General features: G+C 51.6%; 1 protein-coding gene across 1 annotated transcript; it reads left to right on the top strand.

The window, feature by feature from the left end:
* Positions 1–3831: 3831 nt before the first annotated feature.
* Positions 3832–24455, top strand: LOC114426706 (aryl hydrocarbon receptor-like). Its single transcript, XM_028394257.1, has 11 exons — positions 3832–4346; positions 8530–8720; positions 17820–17926; positions 18812–18901; positions 19749–19863; positions 19980–20107; positions 20179–20381; positions 20462–20571; positions 20714–20855; positions 20957–22544; positions 22793–24455. Exons 1-11 carry the CDS (start codon positions 4225–4227, stop codon positions 22850–22852), a joined length of 2856 nt encoding a protein of 951 aa, XP_028250058.1. The 5' UTR covers positions 3832–4224; the 3' UTR covers positions 22853–24455.
* The last annotated feature ends 884 nt before the right edge of the window (positions 24456–25339 follow it).

Below are 25339 nucleotides of genomic sequence, written 5' to 3'. Positions count from 1 at the left end.
TCCCAGAGGGCAGCAGTCCTGCTTCTTGTCAGACCTCAGCACGGAGCTGAGGGCCAGTGTCTGTCAGCTGGTACAGTCAGCTGGTACAGTCAGCTGGTACAGTGAAGTGTCATTATGAGTCACATAAACATCACAACATAAAGATTTTATTTGACTCTGGAACATGTGAATTTAACAACACTGAGATACTTTGTGTCCAGATCTATAAAAGGCATCCTGAGTGTTGATCTGTGCGTGTGTGTTGCTCTGTGTTTGGTTGCTCTGTATTGTGTTGCTCTGTGTTTGGTTGCTCTGTATTGTGTTGCTCTGTGTTTGGTTGCTCTGTATTGTGTTGCTCTCTGTGTGTGTTGCTCTGTTTTTTGTTGTGTTGCTCTGTGTGTGCTGCTCTGTATTGTGTTTTGTTGCTCTGTGCTCTTTTGTACATTAGATAGCTGTGACTGTAGCACAAACGCCTGTGGAAGGTTTATGTAGTTCAGTCTTCACCTGTTGGAAAATAAACGAACATGTACGAACAAGTTTTAATGCAGAACCTTCATATTCATATTTACATTCTTGTGGTTAATAATCTTCATTGTTTCATTGCTGACTTCATCCTAATTGAATGCAGTTCAATTGATGGAATCAGTGAAAGCCGTGTGTAATAATAAGTGTGAGTTCTGCTGCTGGGTGGAGGACAGTTAAAGTTAGTGTGGTCTAAAGATGCTCAGCCTGCTGATGGCCGTGCACCGGTGCCTGTCACACAGGACCAACCAGGGCCAAATAAACAAGCATGCAGAGCAGATTAAACCCATGGGAACCGGGCACAGCGCTCACCAGCAACCACACACCAAGTGCTGCGGCACGGAGGCCATGTTCACATTTTCCATGTCCCTCAGTTCCTCGGCTGCTCCGTTCTCCAGCTCTGTGGGGGGGTGGGGGGCATTATAATTTAAATAGATGCTGTGAACAATTTGACATTATTTGCATGCTTATTTGTGTAATAATATATTTTATAAATAATTTGCTGTGAATTCTGGGTAATCAATCCTCATGAGTTGTTTAAAAGAGTAGAAATTTGGAGCCTGGACAGCAGGTGTTGGTGATGGTTGCCAGGGAAACATGGCTGTTTCAGAGTTAACCTGGAGTAATAAATGTCTCCTATCCGGACTCAGCGGAGTTCAGAGCCCGCTGCGTCTTTGTCCTCACAGAGACGTGGCTCAGAGACAGAGTTCTGGACGCCTCCGTCCAGCTGGACCGGCTGCTTTGGTTCTGACAGACTCTGTGCGTGAGGCTGCTGTGTTTACATCAGCTCAGCTTCTACTTCCTGCTGCTCCCTGGTGGAGCAGAGGCTCCACCCCACAGACCACTTCACTGATTTACTGATCACACATTAAACACACAGCAGAAACAACAGTGCCCCCTTTAGGACAGAAAGGTACTACAGCTTGACTGCAAATGTGAGACTACAGTTTAACATCTAGTGTCTGCTGCTCCCAGACGTCATCAGGAGCAGCCACACCACCAGCTGGGCTTCCTGTCTGTCCTCGGCCGATGGGCTGCACCTGGGCCCGGTGCAGTGCCATGAAAAGGCCTCAGGCCCTCAGTTCTCTCCTGTTTCTGTCCACACGCACGTGACTGGCTTTGTTTAGTTTGCTTGTTTGTTTTGTTGCACACACACACTCCGCCATGCATGCATGCACCACTGATACTGACACAGTAATGTTCTATGATCTAGCCATTTGGCCTCGGCCTCCTCTCTGCTCCCGCTCTTGGTTGCAGCCTTTGAGCCGGGCTGTAACACTGATTACTTTACAAACTAATGAGATGTCAATGATAATCGGATAAGTTGAAGGGATTGAAGGGAACTCTCTGCTTTAAAGTGAAGACTGTCCTCTCTGAGAGACAGAGACACGGCAGAGCTTCCATGTCAAAGCCTCCACCCGAGGCACCTCTCACTCACACATACTCCTTAGAGACATGGAGGTCTTCTGTGCTCCTCCCCTCACACCGGCTGAAGGCCCTGCGACAGAGCTCTGACATGGAGCAGTGTGTGTGGATGGAGGTCACCTGCTGTCACTGAGAGTGTCGTCTGTGTGCCTCTCATTGATAACACAGAATGTGACTGTGGCTTATGAGGAAGTAGAGAGCGGCCAAGATAAACAGAGCTGTTGACAGAGGAACGGTGTGAATGTGAGCGTCGCTATGGGAACAGCTGACAACATGCGTGCAGCTGTCAGCGATGTGAGGTGGCAGAGAGCTCCTTCACAGGGAGGAGGCAGAGAGCTCCTTCACAGGGAGGAGGTGGCAGAGAGCTCCTTTACAGGGAGGAGGTGGCAGAGAGCTCCTTTACAGAGAGGAGGCGGCAGAGAGCTCCTTTACAGTGAGGAGGTCCGGTCATTATTCCACACAGAGGTCACTTACTGCTCATCACACGTGTGTGTGTGTGTGTGTGTGTGTGTGTGTGTGTGTGTGTGTGTGTCCTTAGTGTGGGACAATAACATCCATCAACTCACACAGACACACACTGACAGCCCCTTAAACCTGCTTAAATACAGTAGAGGGTTTGAATGGTTGTAATTACAGTAGGTCCCGTGTGCTTCCAGTGTGGCGGCGCTGTGAGGAAGGCCTCTTCCTGTCTCAACATGAACCCGTCCCAGGCGGCGTCCACACTCAGCTGCTCACTCTTTCAGCACTGATTGTGTCTCTGCTGTTACAAATGTTGAGCACAACGCTACATGTTGCTAATGTTTGTGCTTTTAATGATGCATTGTGGGATACGTTGAGTTCTTACCAGATTGACTATGAACGAGTGTGTTGACCTCACGTGTAGGTTCCTGAAGTGTTTGTGGTGGCCGGCCAACAACATGAACACAAACAACAACAACACAAACAACAACAACATGAACACAAACAACATCATGAACACAAACCAACAACATGAACACAAACAACAACATGAACACAAACAACATCATGAACACAAACCAACAACAACATGAACACAAACAACAACATGAACACAAACAACAACAACACAAACAACATCATGAACACAAACAACAACAACATGAACACAAACAACATCATGAACACAAACCAACAACATGAACACAAACATCATGAACACAAACCAACAACAACATGAACACAAACAACAACATGAACACAAACAACAACAACACAAACAACATCATGAACACAAACAACAACAACATGAACACAAACAACATCATGAACACAAACCAACAACATGAACACAAACAACAACATGAACACAAACCAACAACAGCATGAACACAAACAACAACATGAACACAAACAACAACATGAACACAAACCAACAACATGAACACAAACCAACAACAACATGAACACAAACAACAACATAAACACAAACCAACAACAACAACATGAACACAAACAACAACATGAACACAAATAACAACATGAATACAAACAACAACATGAATACAAACAACAACATGAACACAAACAACAACAACATGAACACAAACAACAACAACATGAACACAAACATCAACACACAGCGACACCTTGTTGTAGGGACTGATCACATGGTTCTGTGTTCTGTTCGTCAGCAGGTTTTATATATTTTTTCATATCAACATGGTACAAACCAAACTTTGAGGACATGGCAGAGGAAATATGTGAGTATGTTACAGTAATCAGATTACTGCTTTATCGTTTCCTCTCTGTCCCCTATTGTTCTGGAGGACTTTGACCTGAATCTGTTCTGGTGTGTGTGTGTGTGTGTGTGTGGGGGGGGGGGGGTGTTCCAGGGAATATGTTGCATAAATGTCATAAAAACTTTTGCACGATGTGCCCAGAACCCTGAGCCAAGTTAGTCAGGAATCACAGAGGAGCCACAAAGAGCCCGGTCCACCTTAACACGGCTGAAGGCACATTTCCTGAAAACGCCCCGTGAGAGAGGAGCAGCTCTGAGCCCGCACAACAAGAAGGCGGCGGCGTTCATCCAGAGGGGGAGCGGGCCGGACGCGCTCAGACCTGCGCCGAACTTTTCCCAACTTCCACTTCCTCCCTAAACCTCAGTCTGCGCCACAAGGTCAGCAGCAGCGGCCGCCCACAGGAGCTGTCAGCGCGGCTCGGACTCTCCGCGGACCCGGGCTGCGTTAAGTTTGTCCCCGTTTAGTCTTTGAACCACGGCGCTGTCAGGCGGAGGGACGGGGAGCAGCAGCGGGCCCGTGTCTGACTGTCAGCGTGCGGATGGAGGACGGAGGACCGAGGGCTGATCGAGCCGGGCGCAGTGAACTTTCTGACACGGACACCATGTTGGGGAACCCGGGGACGTACGCGAACAAGAAGAGGAAGAAGCCCGTCCTCAAACAGTAAGACACGCACAGAGCGGCGCACAGAGCGGCGCTCACAGCCGCGCGGAGGCAGAGCGGCTGGAAGTGCGCAGTTAAGGTGGAGCGCGGCGCCACGTCCGCTGCCTGCAACACCCGGACATGCGAGGCTGTGAGCGGGGCTCGCTGTGCGCGCTGCGCCGGCGCCGCTCTGCCGGCTCCGGCCCGGTCTCTGTGGACCACCTTAAGAACGGGTCTGGCATGAATGTGCTGCCCTCGCGCATTAATCACAATCAAGCCGGAGCCTCGGCGGCTGCTCTCACGCGATGCTCCAGGAGGGCGGGGGCGCGCGCTCCCAGCGCCGTGTTATTGTAATCTGATACGGGCTCGCGCTGCCTCGCTCTGGGATCTGTGTGTGTGTGTGTGTGTGTGTGTGTGTGTGACAGCATTGTTGTGTCTTTTTGAAAGTTAAAAAGGAAAACACACACACACATGATCGGATATGTTAACCCGTTAGTGCCTTTCACACACAGACACGTGACTACCTGATGCCTTGAACACGTCGTTGTGAGCTCTCTCTCTCTCAGGATGTCTGAAGTGTCTCTTCACAGCAGATCATCATGTCTGCTGATTAGGTTTCATATTTTAAACAAAGCTTGTGTTTTAATAGCAGTTAGTTGTTGCCAGTATTGTTTAACCCTTGAACTGACATGTTTTGAGCTGTAGCAGATTTGACTCATTAACTTAGAGCACCTGTGCTGGCGTCCTCTCAGGCTGAGACATGGACAGCGTGTCCTCAGCAGACAACATGAGGTCGAGGGTTCAGTCCTTCAGCACAGAGCGTGTGTGTGTGTCTGACCTCTGACCCTGTGTTATACCTCACCCTGACCAGTCGTGAAGGTTAACAGACCTGAATATAATCACTCCACCCCTGAACTCCAGCTGATTCACTGCAAACCTTATATTGTATGTCGGGCCGTCCATCCAGATGTTGTGGTAGCAGTGGGCGGATTATCGATCCTACATAACTACACATTGTTACTGACCCAGTATCAATGTGGTAAAATAGCTCAGATATCAGTAGATCGGGTTTCAAACCATGGGGCTGACCTGTTGACTGCAGTTCCGCGGTGACGTGCTCGGTGTCAGCAGCATGTTAGATGTTTAATCTGCTGTATTTAACTTCTCAAACGGAATTTTCTGGAAGTCTGTGAGTGTGCTGCTTAGACCCAGACAGCCGGAGACATGATGAAGTGCTGTGTTTTTATGAATCTGGAGAATAATTCAGAGCAGTGATGCAGCTGAACATCTGTGTGTCACAGAGCATGTTTCATATGCAGCTCTGTTCATTAAAGGCTGCTCTGCAGTCACTTTATGTTGATCGACAACGAGCCAAGCACCAGCACGTGACCCGTTGTCTAAAACCAACGAGCATCTCTTTGGTCTTAATGACCAGGCCACTGGTCCACTTCCAGTCTGTAGGGGGGGGGGGTGCTGTCATGTGTGAGCAGTGTGAAGAGCAGAGGGCTCCACATGCAGCCCTGTGGAACCCCTGTGTTTCAGAGGAGGGTGAAGCCCCGGGTGGAGGTGAAGCCCCGGGTGGAGGTGAAGCCCCGGGTGGAGGTGAAGCCCCGGGTGGTCAGCTCACTCTCCAGCCTCAGAGGGATGACTGTGTTAGATGCAGAGCTGAAATCTACAACCAGCATCCTCCCAGCTGAGACACAGCTCACTCAGAAGCTGTGTCCCCGTCTGACCGGGCTCTGACTTCACAGCATTTACACACATGTCCTATTTGTGCAGATTTAAAGGTGACTCCTGCAGCACACGTGTCTGTGCGTCGGCTGTTCCCAGTGGAACTCCCAGAATAGGAGGCGGCCCGTGTGCAGACGTCTGTGTGTGTCTGAGGACGGTGCAGCCTGAGGTTTCCTGCACGGCCAGCTGGGCTCGGCTGCACAAAGGCACCATTGAGCCCGACTGTAAAAAGCTGTGGTCACTGCACAGGGGCATTCCACGGCGGATCGGCCCATCCAGATTCCTGGTTTTATGAGCAGGGCTGCTGCATGCTGCACATGCTGCCAGCCTCTCACCCTGCATCCTGCTTTACTATTAGACAAATACCAGTTTAATGCAGCTCTCCTCACAGAGGCCTGTGTGTGTGTGTAGAGCACGTGCTCGTGTGTGTGTGTGTGTGTGTGTGTGTAGAGCACGTGCTCGTGTGTGTGTGTGTGTGTGGAGTCTTCCTTCTCAGCAGTGTTGTGTTGCAGCAGGTCGCTGTGAAAGTCTGTTAATTACGGGGTTTGATTAAAGCTCCCTGAGAGCAGCGTGTGTGTGTGTGTGTGTGTGTGTGACTGTACTTAACACTCTAGGTTGATTATAAGTTAGAGCATGACTGTGCATTTCTTGCAGACAGAAGCGGGTCGAGTCATCTGAGGCCGGCTGAGGATGAGGAGGTGTTATTTTGGTCTGTATGTTCTGATGTCATCTGTCTGTGGAGGACTCTGTGAATTAACCCTGAAGTAGCGCAGCTCTGACAGTCATGGCTGCCCCTCTGAGGGGCGCGGGGGACATGGACCCGCTCTGGTCGGGACCCACTCATCATCCTTCATGTGTGTGCAGCATGTTGTTTTCTGTTAGGCTCTGTGAAGGCTTCAGCCTGCTTTTGTAAGCTGTCCTACTTCCAGATTTGCGGTCATGTCTGTCGGCACAGAGAGCGGCCCTGCTCAGTCATCGTGTGCATCATTTGGAAAATAAATCCAGTTTTTCTGCTACAGAACAGGCAAAACATTGTGTAATCAGAACAGTCTGCGAAGGTCTCACACCTGTCTGCTGGAAGTCTGGGACCTGGTGTGGGACCTTCAGGCCTCTGAGCCTGCAGACTGTGCTGCTTTCTGTGGGTCTGTAGGACTGAGTTCAGGATCTGCACACGGTCAGGAGTCCAGCTCCATCCAGAGGCTCTCAGAGGGATGTCGGTCAGGATCTGATGGGACCTCTGCCTCTGCATTCCCACACAGGCCGTCACAGAGTCATCAGAGACTCTGAGTCGTCCTCTGTGTGTCAGTGTCCTCCCAGCAGGGCAGGGCTGCCTGTGTCAGAGGTGGTACATGTGTGATGAGATCAGGAGTCCAGATAGAGACTGAGGGACACGTTAACACGTCTTCCTGTCATACAATGAACGCCCTGATGTCTGCTCAGCCCCGTGATCCACAGCAAATCAAGGTGGAAAAAAGCTTCTGAATGTGGCTTTTGTCTCTGCTGAGCATTTCTGCAGAGTGAGATCAGCCCTGCTCTCTACGGCCCGGTACCAGGCCGGCAGCCCGGTGTAGTGGCCGTGGAGGAAATGTAATAGCCTGTCATTAAGCAGACTCAGCGAGGGGAGACAGTCAGGGTGAAGGCAGGGAGGCTGCAGCTACATGATGTGCTGGGGTGCTGGTAGCTGAGTGAGGAGGGAACAGAGGTCATGTGATCGAATGTGATCAGAACTGATTGGTTCCGCTTCCTAAATATCTGCAGACATGACGTTAGCCTCGTGCCTGGTGTCTGCAGGCTGTGAGCTCAGGATGGAGCATTATTAAAAATATGGATCCTTTCAGTGTGTAGGTCCTCCATCTTGTTTCCTGTCTGAAACGAGCCTTCATGGATCTTGTTGTGGTTTAAATAGTGGCTGAGTGTGTGTCTGCAGGTGTGTGTTGGAGGGATGATAAGTCTGGCTTTGTGTGTCTTGGCTTCTTTTAAAGAGCACGTTAGCATCGAGCTCAGTGTACGCTGGGTGTGAGCAGGCCTCGGAGTCCTCCTGTGCTGGTTGTATTTTTCGTGTCGTTGTGGATCGGATCAGCGTCTGGACTTCCTGTTTGTTCACTGATACCCCGTTCACACTGGGGAAATAAATGTGGCTAAAGAGGGATTCATCCAGATGTATCCAGATGTTTTTTTCTGAGTGTCAACACCTCGAATCCGGCTGTATCCAGTTTGATTTCAATCCGGCTAGATCCACCTACGAGAGGTTGATCTAGCCTAGATCCACCTACGAGAGGTGGATCTAGGCTGGTGGTTTGGAGGACCGCACACAAGCTGGATTAAACCGGATTGAGTGCGGACACACTTGTGTGATAGCCAGATTTGAAAATAGGTCTGAACATTTCCAGCTTAAAGACTATCCAGATACACGATACGGTCTTAATCACAGACCTCCTCCTCAGTCAGCATGTGCTTCCTTCTCCCTCCTCAGAAAGAAGATCTCCGACGGCAGCGATGTGGTCAAATCCAACCCGTCGAAGCGCCACCGGGACCGGCTGAACGGCGAGCTGGACAGGCTGATGGAGCTCCTGCCGTTTCCCGAGGAGATCCGCTCCCGTCTGGACAAACTGTCGGTGCTGCGCCTCAGTGTGGGATACCTGAGGGTCAAGAGCCACTTCAAAGGTGAGGAGTTCAAACATCATAAGCTGACACACAGAACCCTGAGGGCAGCCGGCAGGTAATCCGGGTTAAGTAAGCATCATGTTGTGCGTGGTGTGAGATTGTGTTGTGGTGTCACACTGCTCCACCTGTACTGCAGCAGTGCCGTGACAGAGGCTGATGGACACAGATGGAGACGAGTCAGACGTTGCTGTGAGCGTCTGTTCAGATGAATGTGCTCCGACCCGTGTCGGCCCTCTGCAGGCTGGAAGTGGAACTGATCTGAGACTGAATGCAGCAGCAGCACGTTTGACAGGCGCGCAGGAATGAGAGGCACGCAGGAATCTGCTTGTAGGAAACAGCACATCCGCCCTTCATCTCTGAGAGCTGCGCCTCCAGCCGACTCTCTGCAGCTCGGTGAAACCTGATGAGTCATGTGACAGCGAGCCGTACGTGAGTCAGGCGTGCAGCATCTCCACTGATGATAGCTTCCTTTGAGGGAAGCAGGCGTTCCGGCGGAGGTGTTGGCAGACGCTCTGCCTGCCCTGACTCTGTGAGGATGGAGGTGTGTGTGGGAACTGGTTGTGTCTGCTCTCAGGACGTCTCCAGCGTCCTGCTGTTCATGTTTCAGTAGCTGAGGCATTGTTTCCTGACAAAAGGCTGAGAGAGTGTGAAGCTGTGAGCGGACATGTTTCGGAGCCGCTGGCATTCCTCTGCTGCCTCCACCCTTTTCTTCTGCTTTGCAGGTGAGACAGGTTGAAGTGCTGTGGTTGCACCATCTAATCATATCTGATCACAGCTTCCATAAACTGCAGCTGAAGCTCGAGAGTTTAACCTCCCTGCTGACTCAGCAGTGTGTGATCGATGTGTTTTATTAGGACTGGGAGGTTTGCTGTGTCAGCATGGGACAGAATGAAGACCAGACACTTGAGGGTTAATCACAATCCTGCCACGATCAGAGTTAATCAGCCTTCATGGTAGAATTAGCCTGTGTTAGCAACAACAGCTAACTACTGAATTCAGTCAGAGCTAACAGCATCATGACCACACAGCAGGTAACACCTCCACCTCTTCATTCCTTTCCAGACTCAGACCTAATCTGTAATCTGTAATCTGGCTGTAACACAGCCCACAGCATTCAGCTCTCCGTGTGCACTCCCTGTTACAGAGGACTTTATACTGAAATACTGACTGAAGTCTAATCTGGGTCAGCACACATTAACCAGACAGTGAAGTGGGACCAGGCAGGACTGAACCTTTGGTCTCTGGTCTGTGTTCTCTGCAGAACTTAGAAGTCAGTGTGTGTGTGTGTGTGTGTGTGTGTGTGTGTGGAGGTGAGGTCATGTGATTGTGCATCATTCCCTGGTGCAGCCACAGCACAGACTGTCTGTTTACAGTAGGTCTCTTTAAAGGATCCACAGGTTAACCCTTCAGTGCCTCCAAGCAGCCTGCCTGCAGTGGCATGAAGGGTGGTGCCATGAAGGGTGGTGCCATGTGATACATCTGTAACAATGCAGGTGTGTGTGTGTGTGCCCGCTCTGTTAGCATGCTGGGACACCTGAGGCCAGCTGTGTGCAAAGGCCTGCTGCCAGGGATCTGATCTGTGCTGCGTTCAATGACAGCGAGTGTTTGTTGGTTTGGAGGCCAGCTGTCGGATGTCTCAGCGCTTCATTAAAGTATAACACACAGCTTCATCGGTGCAGGGTCTGCTGTGTGACCATGGCGCTGCATGGTCATCATAGTTTTGCTAGCTTGCCATTACTAGCTAACGTCTAACAATGTAGGTTTTAGCCAAGAATAGATCCTCTAATAGCACAAAGCTAACGTGGCTAACAATTGATGCTAATAGACAAGAGACAGGGGCAGTTAGCCAGCTAGCTACAACTTAGCTATCACTGATCTGGCTGCTACTAAACAGTGTAATGAACAGGTTAAATACTGTTCCACTGTGACGGGCCTTCATCCAGCCATCCATCACTATTGTGTTAAACAACACCAACTTACATCTTCTTCCTTATTTCGGTTGTTGCTGTCATCATTGCTACAGATGTGTATTCCTACTCTGACTCTGGTGCCGTGGATGGCCCCTGTCGGGTCTGGGGCCCCAGGCACTGAGCCCTGCCTGCTGGCTAACACCGGGTCCATCTACCTTCTGTCTTAAAGATACAAGTGCTCTCTGTGTGAAGCCACAGATGTGGTTCCAGATGTGCGGAGCGATAAGCTCTTTATTCCACCGTGTATAAAACACTGAATCATTGAGACTGTGGATGGATGTCAGAGAGCCGTCTATCTGAACAGGATCACTCAGGTGGACTCTGAGGGGTGATCCCAGTCAAAACATGAAGCCTGGCTGCCTGTTCCTGTGAGGACCTGCCCAGACTTTAAGATAAGCATCCCGTAAATCGTTAGGTAAAAGAAAGGCTCTGAAGGAAAGAGCAAACATAAGCAGTTCAGGGGTGCGGGTGAGATTTCAGGAGCTGATAGTGAAACATTATCGGGCTGCCTCGGAGCGGCAGATCTGTGCGAGCCAGCGGGCGGCTCGCCTCATAGCGTGACTTCACGAGGCAGCGCTGGATGTGTTGGAGGGCTTGCGGCTCGCTGCTGCTGACATGTTTGTGTGACGCTGTTAGAAATTTGAGAAAAATGTGGGCTAGCTCTCCAAGATCATTGAAAACATCCAGGGCCTGTTAGCAATCAGAGCTGCTGTGGTAACAGCATGTCAGGCTGTGATGCCTGATCACTTGGTACTCAGGATATCTGAGCCGTGCTGCTCACACACACACACACACACACAGACACACACACAGACACACAGACACACACACACACAGACACACACACACACACAGACACACAGACACAGACACAGACACACACACACAGACACAGACACAGCCACACAGACAGACACAGACACACACACAGACACACACACACAGACACAGACACACACACACAGACACACAGACACACACACAGACACAGACACACACAGACACAGACACACAGACACAGACACAGACACACACAGACACAGACACACACACACACACACACACACACACACACAACACAGACACACAGACACAGACACACACACAGACACCAGACACACACACACAGACACAGACACACACACACAGACACACAGACACACACACACAGACACAGACACAGACACACACACACAGACACACAGACAACACAGACACACACACAGACACACACAGACACAGACAGACACAGACACACAGACACACACACACAGGCACACACAGACACACACACAGACACACACACAGACACAGACAGACACACACACACACAGACACACACACACACACACACACACACACAGCCACACACACAGACACACACAGACACACACACAGCCACACACACAGACACACAGGCACACACAGACACACACACACAGACACAGAGAGAGACAGACACACACACACAGACACACACAGACACACACACACAGACATCACACAGACACACACACACACACACACACACACAGACACACACACACACAGACTCACACAGAGACACACACACAGACACACACACAGACACACACAGTGTGAGCAGCAGGTCTGTGGACAGGAGCTCTTCTCTGTTGCTGCCTTCACTGACAGGCAGAGTGACTCAGGTTTCAGTGTGCCGTGAGAGTCCCTGCAGCCGCTGGGAGACAGACTGAATCATGTCTTCGTTCTGTTTCCATCCTCTGGACGGTCTGCTGTGCGTCTCTGCAGCTTCAAACCGCAGCGCTGCTTCTCCCCGTCTGTGACATTCAGAGCCAACAATGCAGTTTGTTAATGTGCTGGAGCAGAATCGGCTGTGAGACCCAGAGCGTGCATCATGACATTTATTTAAGCACGATGATATGAATCTGTCAGGCTTCAGAAGGAATTTAAACACACGGAGCAGCCAAAGTGACAGCTCACTTTAAAAAGCTGCTTCCAGCCTCCACAAACACAGCATGCTAACATGCTAACATGCTAACATGCTGCTTCCTGCTGCCTGTCTGAGTGACAGATATGCTGATAAACATCATCATCATAATGGCCATCAGCTGTGTCTAGTTGTAATCTGGATCATGGCTTTCCTGTTTTTAAAGGGTTAAATCAGGTGATATTTATCCTCAGCACTTTGCTGTCTGATGTGTCTACATTTACAAAAGCTGGGACTCGTGCTCTAACCTGTGTTCAGGCAGGATCCCTCAGAGCTCTGAGCGAGATCCTGGAGCCTGCTCAGATCACCTCAGTGACGCTCCGTGTGGCTCAGCTCACACCAGCCTGACACCTGGTTTGTCTTTTCTGTTTGAGGACTGATGACTTTACTCTGTGAGCAGATAAAAACAAGCCCGGCAGCCCAGAATAGCTCAGGCTGCTGATTACAGAGACAGATATGGCCTCACAGAGGCAGACGGCGCACTGACGGCACAGAATCACTGGGTGTTCCTGGGTCCTCGTCTGAGTGTTGTTAGCAGAGCAAAGACCAGAGACAATGTCCCAGGGTCCTTGAAGGCATCATATCATACCAACCCCTTCATCCACCGGTCAGACAAGCAGGAAGCCATGATGGAGTCACATGCTCACAGCAGTCACATGACCAACACTCAGAGAGTCTCTGTCTGACCTGCAGCTTCCTGCAGCTGATCTCTGTCTGAATACCTGAGTGATTCTGCACACACACTCACACACACACTGACTGCTCTCTGACTGCAGACAGGATGGAGCTGTGACCAATCAGAGCACACTGACTGATCATGTGACCTCACAGAGAACGCTGTGATGATGCTGTGAAGGATCCGAGCTGTGCTGGAGGAAGAGGAGGGCGGACGTTCGGACTCACTGGGCCGGCTCATTGGCTGCTGTTCGTAGCAGCTCTGCCCTTTCCTGCACATCTGCGTGAGAACAGCCATCTCTGTGCAGGATCTACTGGAACTAAATGTTTTCACATCAAGATAATATTCCCCCATGCATTGCTGGCATGCTTCATGCTCCCTCTGAAGCTGGCAGACCTCCAGCCTGTGACGGCACTTCCTCCTTCTCCTGTCTCAGCTCCACACGGTGCTGCTTTCACCCAGAAAGAGAGAGAGAGTGTGTGTCTGTGAGTGTGTGAGTGTGACTGTGTGTCTGTGTGTCTATGTGTGTGAGTGTTTCTGTCTGTCTGTGTGTGTGTCTGTGTGTCTGTGAGTGTTTCTGTCTGTCTGTGTGTGTGTGTGTGTGTGTGTGTGTGTGTGTCTGTGTGTGTGAGTGTGTGTCTGTCTGTCTGTGTGTGTGTGTGTGTGTCTGTGTGTGTGTGTATGTGTGTGAGTGTGTGTCTGTGTGAGTGTCTGTGTGTGTGTGTGTGTCTGTGTGTGTCTGTGTGTGTGAGTGTGTGTCTGTGTGTGTGAGTGTGTGTGTCTGTGTGTGTGTGTGTGTGTGTCTGTGTGTGTGTGTGTGTGTGTCTGTGTGTCTTTGTGTGTGTCTGTGTGTGTGTGTGTGTCTGTGTGTGTCTGTGTGTCTGTGTGTGTCTGTGTGTCTTTGTGTGTGTCTGTGTGTGTGTGTGTGTGTCTGTGGCTGTGTGTGTGTGTCTGTGTGTGTGAGTGTGTGTCTGTCTGTGTGTGTGTATCTGTGTGTGTGTGTGTGTCTGTGTGTGTGTGTCTGTCTGTGTGTGTCTGTGTGTGTGTGTGTCTGTCTGTCTGTGTGTGTGTGTGTGTGTGTGTGTGTGTGTCTGTGTGTGTCTGTGGCTGTGTGTGTGTGTCTGTCTGTGTGTGTGTGTCTGTCTGTGTGTCTGTGTGTGTGTGTCTGTGTGTGTCTGTCTGTGTGTGTGTGTCTGTGTGTGTGTCTGTGTGTCTTTGTGTGTGTCTGTGTGTGTGTGTCTGTGGCTGTGTGTGTGTGTCTGTCTGTGTGTGTGTGGCTGTGTCTGTGTCTGTCTGTGTGTGTGTGTGTGGCTGTGTGTCTGTGTCTGTCTGTGTCTGTGTCTGTCTGTGTGTGTGTGTGTGTGTGTGTGTGTGTGTAGTCAGTCCCAGTGTTCACTTTCACTTTTCCAACAAACAGGACGTTAACCCTTCCAGTCCAGTCTGAGCTTCACACACAGTGAAGTGTGTGTGTGGTAACAGCACATTAACCCTTTAAAGGCTGACTCAGTCACTGAGATGTTAGCTGTACATGGAAGCGTGCTGAGCTTCATGCGGCCCATGATGGCCTGATGTCTGAGGCAGGAAGCTGCAGCTTGATGTTGAGGCGGCCTCTCTGTTGGAGGTGGATGTAGAGGAGTGTGAAGGGTCTTTGTTCTCTGAGGTTCAGTAACCAGGCAGCAGAGCTTCAACGTTTAACCTGCACAACAGCCTGTAACCAGCCTGGAACCAGCCTGGAACCAGCCTGTAACCAGCCTGTAACCAGCCTGGAACCAGCCTGTAACCAGCCTGGAACCAGCCTGGAACCAGCCTGGAACCAGCCTGCTTCCTTGTTTTCTCTGAGTTGTTGGTCAGCATTAACCCGTGACCCTGACAGTGCCTCGCCTGTGTAGGAACACACATCCAGTCAGATGTTCAGCTGATGAACTCCACTTTGTGATGTTTGAAGCCTAAACATGATCACCAGAAGCTAAAAGCTAATGCTACACTATAAAGCAGCTGCAGCACGGTCACATGACGACACCATCAGCACCACCAGGTTCACCCTCTGACCTCTTCTACAAACACCTGGATGACCTTTACTGACCTCGTCTGTAGTCCCATGTAGCCACTTGTTAGCATGTAGCCTGTGTTCAGACAGTGAACAGTCATCAGTGGATTCACTGTGTGTGTGTGGTAGAATAAAAACCTGCTGAGCTCCTGTTGACCACACTGAGCTCTGATAATTCTGTTGCATACAGACCGGTTCTCACACGGTCAATGAGCTGAAGCTGGATTCATTTGGTCCAAACAGGAAACAGAAGGATGGTGCACGCTGTAACAAGGGTCACAGTGTGAGGAGGGTTAAACCTGCTGCTCATCCCTGGATCAGCACACGCTAATCCCCTCCTCTCCTCTCCTCCTTCTCTCCTCCTCCTCTCCTCTCCTCCTCCCCTCCTCTCCTCCTCCTCTCCTCTCCTCCTTCTCTCCTCCTCCTCTCCTCTCCTCCTCCTCCTCCTTCTCCAGGCCGGGACTCCTCCTCCTCCTCCTCTCCTCCTCCTCCTCCTCCCCCTCCTCTCCTCCTCCTCCTCCTCCTCTCCTCCTCCTCCTCCTCCTGGACTGTCTGGATGTGTGGCTCGACCAGCATCATTAAAACCTGCACTTACTTCTAGTGAGGTCTGCAGGCTGGGACACAGCTCATGCTGTTGTGTGTGGTTGTCAGGCTGTGTGTGGTTGTCAGGCTGTATGTGGTTGTCAGGCTGTGTGTGGTTGTGTGTGGTTGTCAGGCTGTGTGTGGTTGTGTGCGGTTGTCAGGCTGTATGTGGTTGTCAGGCTGTGTGTGGTTGTCAGGCTGTGTGTGGTTGTGTGTGGTTGTCAGGCTGTGTGTGGTTGTCAGGCTGTGTGTAGACGCTGTGTGAGTCCTAGGTGTGTGTGTGTTGGGGGCGGAGCCTTCAGGGGCCCCTTCCCTCCTTAAAGGAGTTGCGTGAGAGGACTGGACGGACGGGTTGGGAGAGGCCATATCCTGGGATTTTCCTGTAGTGGCCGTCCAGATAAGGGAAGCGCTCTTGTTGGCTGTTGCTTTAAAAACTCCCAAAGGGCAGACACACACACACACACACACACACACAGTGTGTTGCTTCTGTGTGTGCGGATGTGCTCGTTGCCAGATCAGTTTCACAGCAATGAGAAAACCTGTTTTCTGGCAGCAGACCAGAGCGTTTTTTCTGCACACTCATGATGCAGATTATTTATAGATCCAGGAGGCGGTGCTGTCCACAGCAGGACGCCGCGGGGACACAGACCTGAAGCCCACAGTGGGCCAGTTACTGTGGGTTTAACAGAATTCAGGATGAAGCTTCAGGCCATGTTGAACCGTTTGGATGCTCCAGGCATTTACAGCTAATTCAATTCTCTCACTTCCTGAGGGGCGCTAGCTTAGCTGCTAACACAGACACACTGCTCCCTAAGTAATGTGCAGTGATTAACAGCAGCTGATTCATCAAACTCCTCAGACGGACCTGTTTGCTAACTTGCTAGCTTACTGCGTGCAAATGATTGATGTTACTAGATAAAGAATGCTAATGCTAATGCTAATGCTGCAGTTTTAAAATGAACCAAGCCGTGATGGACCACAGCAGACAGAGCTGCAGCGGTGGGGGTCCCTGCATGCAGAGTTGATCCAGCTGATTCCCAGAATGCTCGGCGGCAGGACGCTGGCTGCAGCCACGCGTCACTCTTCTGACTCTTCCAGCTGATGTTGTTTCCTGCTTTATCTCGGTGCTCTGACGTCATATGGAGGCGATGTGAGCCCCACGTTCAGGAACAATAGCAGGACTCCTGATCCAACCTGAGCCGACATGTCAGAGACAACAGAGAGAACAGAGGAGGTCTGTCACCGAGCTGCTTCATGCTCTCACTAGCAGCTGATGCCAAAGTAAACCCACAGCACACACTGGCTGTGTGTTTGCAGCTCTGCAGGAGGTCTGCAGGGAGGCTGCAGCTGTGTCACCGTGTCCATGTGAAGGTGAACGGCGTCAGTCTGAGGTCACCTCACAGCTTCTGACTGTGGAGTGATGGAGCCGCCTCTGGATCTGTGGACGCGCCGCTGTGTCTCCGGGCCAGACGAAGCATGTGACGTCCTGCCAGCCGAGCTGCATAATAGGCCCATTCTACATGTCCATGCTGTTACAGACTTATTTTAGAACACCCATTAATGTGTGGTTTGTTTGGGCTCAGTGTCGGTGTCAGCTGATGGAGGTCTGCAAATGTAAACATCAAAAAACAACACTTGGTTTCTGCTGGTGGGTGTTTAACACTGCCTCACTGCCCCTAGAGGCTGCAGGGGGAACTGCAGCTCTTTCAGGCAAACTCAACAAGGATGTGATGCCATGCTGATAATTAATAAGTAGCAGTGTAGTGCAGTCTGTTGTTTACACAGCTGTTTACACCTTCATGTCTGAATGTGTGTCTTCACCTCTGAGATGTGAACTCTGTGTCCTCCTGTGCAGCCACCATGAAGAGCAGCAACGGCAGCCTGAGCTTTCCTGCAGTCGGCCGGCAGAACGGGGGCAGCACGGACACGGCGGGGCTCTCTGAGGGGGACCTCCTGCTCCAGGTAACTCAGACACCAGAGGGTTAATAGACGCCACGGATCAGGGCCACACAGTGACGTCCTGTGTGTGTGAACACAGAACTCTGTCGAAACACTTGAACTATAACTTTAGGTTTAGTCTTAGTTTCATGATGTGTTTAAGAGAGGTTGGAAAGTTGAATATCTGCTGATTCCTCCTGTTTATACTAAACAATATGATAAACGTCATTAATATGAGATTTACTGTGTGAAGCCGCACAGCATGACGGGCCAGACACTGAACATACCTCAAAATGTGCCACAGTCTGATCGAGCAGATTGAAGATTGATCAGGCTGATGCCTGATGGAGGACAGGCTGCAGCAGCAGGTGCAAAGACACACACTGTTTATTTGTGTGCTGTTGTGTGGAGCTCATCCATGCAGGAGTTATGACAGGTGAGGCCCTCGCCTGCCTCAGCTCCTCCACGCTTCGTGCTTCCCAACAAAGGGCCTGACGCCTGGCGGCTGACACACACCTGTCAGCTGCACCTTCACACTGACCACAGCAGGCCGTGATTGTTCGACTCACAGGAACAGCTGCTGAGAGTTTGTTGTGAGGGATCAGACACAGCAGCAGGACCTGTGGCTCTGTGTGTTGTTGCACAAACACTTAAAACACCACACCACACTTAAATCATCACACAACAAATGTAAATGGTGATAAACTGGGACTTAATGTGTCCTTATTGGAACACAACTCTGTGACACAACCTGACCAGCACACACACAAACCTCAGAGCTGTGTCCGCTCTGAGTGTGTGTCTGCTGTGTGTGTCTCTGTTCTGAGTGTGTGTCTGCTGTGTGTGTCTCTGTTCTGAGTGTGTGTGCTGTGTGTGTCTCTGTTCTGAGTGTGTGTGCTGTGTGTGCAGGCTCTGAACGGCTTCGTGATGGTGGTCACGTCAGATGGTTCTGTCTTTTATGCCTCTTCAACGATCAAGGACTACCTGGGCTTCCATCAGGTGAGACGCCGGCATCCACTTCCTCTTACCACAGCTCCCTTCCTGTCACATGATCAGTCAGTGTGCTCTGATTGGTCCATCCTGTCTGCAGTCAGAGTGTGTGTAGAATCACTCAGGTGTTCAGACAGAGATCAGCTGCAGGAAGCTGCAGGTCAGAGACTCTGAGTGTTGGTCATGTGACTGCTGCTCAGTGACTCCATCATGGCTTCACGTGATATGTTCAGGAACTATTGGAAATATCAACATCTGAGTTTTGTTTGTAGTTTTAACCATCATTGTAAAGAGAATACATTTCCTAACATCAGAACTTTATTGTGGAAGAATGTGATGTTAGTGGCTTTTATTTTGAAATGAAACATTCTGAACCACAGTGAGTTTTAGGCATCGCAGGGTTAAACTGTTGTAAGAGGATTAGTTCCAGTTCCAAGTTGCACAGTCAGCATGTTTTAGGTAAAGATGTGTGTTGGACCCTCAGACCTCTCACCAGCCTGCAGCTGCTGCTGACGTAACTGACATGCTGTTCCTCCTCCTCCTCCTCCTCCTCCTCCTCCTCTTCCTCCTCCTCCTCCTCCTCCTCCTCTTCCTCCTCCTCCTCCTCTTCTTCCTCCTCCTCCTCCTCCTCCTCCTCTTCTTCCTCCTCCTCCTCCTCCTCCTCCTCCTCCTCCTCCTCCTCTTCCTCCTCCTCTTCCTCCTCCTCCTCTTCTTACTCCTCCTCCTCCTCCTCCTCTTCCTCCTCCTCCTCTTCCTCCTCCTCCTCCTCCTCCTCCTCTTCCTCCTCCTCCTCCTCCTCTTCCTCCTCCTCCTCTTCCTCCTCCTCCTCTTCTTCCTCTTCCCCTCCCTCCAACAGTCTGACATCGTCCACCAGAGTGTCTTTGAGCTCATCCACACTGATGACCGCGCTCTGTTCAGGGAGCAGCTCCACTTCGCTCTGGACCCGCCGCCCGTTGCTGCAGACGGGAACAGTAAGTGCTGTTTAAACACGAGGGGTTAACCTGAGCTCAGCAGCACCAGGAGGAGTGTGACATCTTCATTTGTAGACAGTGTTGGTGTGACTTTGTGTCTGATGTGTGTGTCTCAGTCTTGCAGGGCAGTGTTAACCCCGTCCTGTACAGTCCTGAGCAGCTGCCTCCAGAGAACTCCTCCTTCCTGGAGAGGAGCTTCGTGTGTCGCTTCCGCTGCCTCCTGGACAACTCCTCGGGCTTCCTGGTTAGTGTCAGTCTGATCTGTCCCACATTTAAAACAAACCTTTCTGAAGGACTCTTCTTCTTCTGGACCAGGCTCTGAAGTTCCAGGGCCGCCTGAAGTTCCTCCACGGACAGAATCTGCTGAAGGACAATGGGAGCTGCAGCAGGCCTCAGCTGGCGCTCTTCACCATCGCTGTGCCCGTCCAGCCGCCGTCCATCGTGGAGATCAGAGCCAAGATGCTGCTGTTTCAGAGCAAACACAAGCTGGACTTCACCCCCATGGGCATCGACAGCAGGTGCTGCAGCCCCCCCAGCTCTGGCTCTGAGTCTCTCTGCCCCTCTTTGGAACTTCATGTTGTTTTCCGTCTGTGTGCAGGGGGAAGATCATCCTGGGCTACTCCGAGACCGAGCTGTGCATGAAAGGCTCGGGCTACCAGTTCATCCACGCCGCTGACATGATGTACTGCGCCGACAACCACATCCGAAGTACGTCTGCACACCCTCACTGCACCTGTTCCTCCTACACAATAACTACACACCACACTGGACCACTGAGCAGTAGACCGCTCCCAGAGGCCGCTGAGAACGGCTGTCGATCACCATCTAACTCCCTTCACCTCTGTTGCAGTGATTAAAACAGGAGAGAGCGGCCTGACGGTGTTCCGGCTGCTCAGTAAGTCCGGCGGTTGGGTTTGGGTGAAGGCCAACGCCAAGCTGATCTACAAAGGAGGAAGACCAGAGTTCATCATCGCCTATCAGAGAGCGTTAGTGTGAGTGCTTCATGTACAGCAGCTCTGTTGTTTGTTGTGTGTTTGGTGCTCGCCACCAGCAGACCCGACCCTCCGCCTGAACCGCTGTGCGTCTCTTTCAGTAACGCGGAGGGGGAGGAGTATCTGCGCCAGCGCCGCCTGCAGCTCCCCTTCAGCTTCACCACAGGAGAGGCCGTCCTGTACAACACGGGCCCCACGGTGGACGTCGCGCAGTTCCAGTTCAACAAGATGTTCAGCAGCGGCGACATGAAGGCGGATGTGAGCCCCGGCTCTCTGCTGGACTGCTTCCTCAGGCAGGACGAGATGGCTTACACCCAGCGGGTGGAGGCTCCTCTGCCCGTGGACCAGGTCTTCATGAACAGCCGGGCTCTGGTGAGCGTGGCCAGCGATGCCTGGCAGGGGAACGAGGCCGTGGCCATGACAGGGGAGCCCGTGGTGGTGAAAAAGGAAGCCAAGCAGTCAGTGATGGCTGTGATCGGCGGCCTGGAGAAGATGGCGCAGAGCGGAGACTTCTGCTCGGCTCTGCAGAACCTGGAGGTGGGAGAGGTGGAGCTGATGGAGTGGGAGGACGCTCTGAAGAGGTTAGGTCAGGACGAGGATCACAGTAACGTCAGATCCGACCTGGACAGCGTCCTCACCAACGACATATTTGACTACATCGAGAGCGTCCTGTTCAAGGAGAAGGGGGAGTCCCCCACGCCCCCCAGCTGCCTGTCGGAGGTCTGTCCGTTCTCGGAGCTCTGTGAGCCGCAGCTCTTCCAGGCGCCCAGCCCAGGTTACTCTCCTGTAAGCGGCCTGTATGCTCACCAGCAGGGGGCAGTCAACGGCACGGCGGTCCCTGAGCCCGGTCAGAGGACCAGCAGCTCACAGAGACTCTCTCATCAGGGCCCCCTGCCCCCTCGGGCCGACCCCGGCCTGCCTCCTCTGCAGGAGCTGCAGCTCCAGGACATCTTCAGCCCGTCCATAGAGCTGCCAGAGCTCACGGTGCCCCTCTCTGCTGACGGAGACTTTCAGGCCTGTGGGCGGGCCGGCAGCAGACACAGGGGGGGTCCCGCTCCCGCCCAGCAGCTGCTGCAGAGTTCAGCTCAGCCACCAAACAGCGCCATGGACATCTTACCCCCCCTCATTCCATGCACTGACTTTAGTCCCTCGAACGGTCCCGTCGGCTTCTCGGCTCCCTGCCTGCAGAAGAACGTCTTGTTTGAAAGGCGGTCGCTGCAGCAGAAGCTGGCTCCGGCCGGCACGGTGCAGAACGGACATGACAGCATGCCGGCCTTCCGGAGCCAAACCTCTCAAAGCCAAACATTCCCCCGCGCCGGCCTCTGGCCTCAGGGTGTCACCGGACTGAACCACCCGCAGCCAGGGCCGCTGGCAGGAGGCCAGGCGGCCGCTCACAACAGCTGCGTGTTCAGCCAGCACTTCCCCTCTGGCCCAGCAGGGGGCGGCGCTCTGTCTCTGTCTGGGGCTCCGGACCTCAGGGGGGACGACGCGCCGCTGGAGCAGAGTCCTCCTCACGGCTCCTGCTACTTCCAGTGGAGCAGCAGCCAGCCTGTGGTGGGCACGTCAGCCATCAGCCAGGAGAACGCCACCGTCAGTCCTCTGACCACCCCGTCCAACATGTCCACCATGTCCTCCTCTGAGCACGCACACAACATTCAGCACTACCTGGACAGCAGCAGACAGACTCAGGTAAACACAAAGTAAAGTCCTTCTTCTTCATGACTGGTCTGTGGAACATGTCATAATGTATATATGTTTATATATGTATATATGTTACTCAGACCCTGTCATGTGAAGTTTATTTCGCTGTAACTTCTTCTCTCATTGTGTGACTTTGGTTTTTTTGGTGTCATGTTTCTTGGAACCTTCCTGACTAGTTTTGATGTCATCCTCCTGTTTTGAATGTTTCCATGTTTCTCTGCTGGCCTGTTCTGCAGCAGATTGAGGGGTTCTTCGTCCCCCCTGGTCCTGACATGGTCCCCTTCCTGATGGAGTAGAGCCGTGCGGGTGGAGGAGGAGGAGGATGAAGCCAGCATCGTCCGTGTGCCTCAGTGCTTTTGCTGTCATCTTGTATATCCTGTGTGTGTTCTGTGTCCGGCCTGTCGCTCCTCAGCTGCTGCTTTAGTGAAGATTGAACCTGAACATGAAGTGTGAAGCTGCAGCGTGCTGAGCAGCTGTGAGCAGGCTCCGCTGGATCCAACAGCCAAAGATGCTTCGATAAGGGAACCAGGCAGACGAAGCTGTCCTGAAAGAGTGTGTGAAAAGATCAGCTGGGCCTTCGAATGGATGTTCTCACAGAGCTGCTCTGATGACGCCCTGACAGAGGCGACTGTACGAACACGGTGCTGTGTCTGTGTCATACATGTTGTGTGTCTGAGAGCCCAGAGGAGGGCGCTGCTGCCCTCTTTCTGCAGCTCATCAGGGGCGTCTGTCCTGCAGCAACTCATCTCCCCTCAGCAGCACTGTGTGCTTCTGTGTGTCTGTGTGTGTGTGTTGTGTCTGTGTGTGTGTGTGTGTCTGTGTGTGTGTGTGTGTGTCTGTGTGTGTGTGTGTCTGTTGTGTGTGTCTGTGTGTGTGCGTGTGTCTGTGTGTGTCTGTGTCTCATGGAACACCTGCTTTGAAGCAGCCAGTGCTTGGTCGTGGCTCCTCCTGTAGCAGCAGCAGTGAGCTGTGGGTGGAGGAGGACGTGCTCAGCTGGTGGAGGTGCTCTCCCTGCCCTCACCGTGAATCATGTGACACGTCTCCTCCGCTCCTCCTCGTCTCCTCCCTCTCAGAGCAGCACACTGAAGGATCCTACCGCTCATGTTGACACAGCTTCATTTAAAATATATATTTGATATAAACAAACTAAAGTAAACACACCTGCAGCTGTGTCACACACCATCACCAGTCAAGGAGCAGTACAGTGAGAGATGGGAGCAGTCTGGAGAGAGGCTGGGAGTGGATCCCCTGCTCTGTGTCTGACAGGAGGTCCAGGAGGAGACGGGGAGGTCTCTGCTTCCTGTGTTGCTATGACGACCCTGATGGAGCGAGCAGAGTCCTGTGAGGTGACTGATGGCCGACTGTCGTCCCTGGATGTGACTCTGCTGTATGAACGGACACACTCAGAGTTTACAGCACGTCTCTGGATCTAAACATATATATACATATATTAACCCCCGCTGAGCCATATACAGTATGATACTCTGTGCCTTCACGCTGACAGGCAGCTCCATGTTACCTGTGCCTCTACATCAGTGCCTTAGCCTCACGCACACACACACACACAGACACACACACACCTGTAGCAATGCAAAGAAGGGAAAGTACTGGAGAGAAGGTGTGTCTCTGCTTTAACACTACAACCCAAACCCAGCATTAACATGGCAGCTGTGTTCCTGCTGCACGGTGGGAAGTCACTCAGTATTCTACCACTGTGTGTGTGTGTGTGTGTGTGTGTGTCTGCGTGTGTGTGTGAGATGATCTGTGCCTTCACAGCTGCCAGCAGAACTCTGTGTACTCGTCCTTTATGTAGCCAAGTATACATCTATATCATAATGTATGTTATCATGTAAGCAGCCTGTCTACTGTGACTTTCATAAATACAGTCAATGATTCGACTGTTTGTTTATTTTGTTTACAAACTTTATTGATCCTGGACGTGATGTCACTCAGTTTGAATGACCCACACGGTGAGTGAAGGGTTAACATCAGCTAACATCAGCTGTACTCTCCACCTGTAAACAGGCAGTGGGTGTAAACATGCACATGGATTTACCGCTAAGATCTGAACTTAGGTGAATTTTGAGTCAAGTTTCTCATAAATTTGAGTGTTTTCTGTAAACTTTTATTTAGTTAATTATTTTTTTTCATTGAGTTTTAAATGTTTATTTCAAGAAAAAGAAATGCAGCCGTTTGGGGGGGGGGGCGGTGAAGGTGGAGCTGAACTGACAGCGTGTGTCCAGCAGGGGGCGTGCAGCAGACGTTAAATGAAACATATTTAAAGTTTCTCCTGCGCGTAAAGAATGAAAAACACCTTCAGCTGCTCTCCAGTCCTGATGGAGCGTGTCCTCCATCACCTGCAGCTCCTCATCAGCAGGAACACACAGCGGGCCGTCCGCCATGACTGCTGGAAGCAGGGAACAACTCACAGGTAACACAAAAACAAAACAACTCACAGGTGACACAAAAAACGTACAGGTAACTGCCCCGTCACGTGGTCTGCGCCGGTGACATCACAGGTAAACAGGAAGTGGCGGCCTGTAGGGGACACAGGTGAGACTTCAGGAGGCTCAGCCGGTCTGTGTAATGTCAGGGGCCTCATGATGAACATTCAGGAGAACTTCTCTGTTTCTAGTCCGCTTGCTTCAAGCTAACAACAACTTTCCATGGCTACGTCATCTCAGACCTTTGTTAGGTTAGTCACTAGCACCAACAACCAGCGCTCCTGACCCATCATTAAGCTGTAACTAGCCTTAGTGAGTAGAAGTGTTCTTAGACTCTTA

Source organism: Parambassis ranga, chromosome 21, assembly GCF_900634625.1.
Source record: "Parambassis ranga chromosome 21, fParRan2.1, whole genome shotgun sequence".
Lineage (NCBI taxonomy): Eukaryota > Metazoa > Chordata > Actinopteri > Ambassidae > Parambassis > Parambassis ranga.
The sequence above is the reverse complement of the archived record's forward strand: the minus strand, read 5'-3'. Positions and strand labels throughout refer to the sequence as shown.

Coding starts and splice junctions, on each gene's coding strand:
- LOC114426706 (XM_028394257.1), top strand. CDS start 4,225: ATGGAGGACGGAGGACCGAGGGCTGATCGAGCCGGGCGCAGTGAACTT. Junction 4,347..8,529: donor AAGAAGCCCGTCCTCAAACA/GTAAGACACGCA, acceptor CTCCCTCCTCAG/AAAGAAGATCTCCGACGGCA. Junction 17,927..18,811: donor AGGGGGACCTCCTGCTCCAG/GTAACTCAGACA, acceptor CTGTGTGTGCAG/GCTCTGAACGGCTTCGTGAT.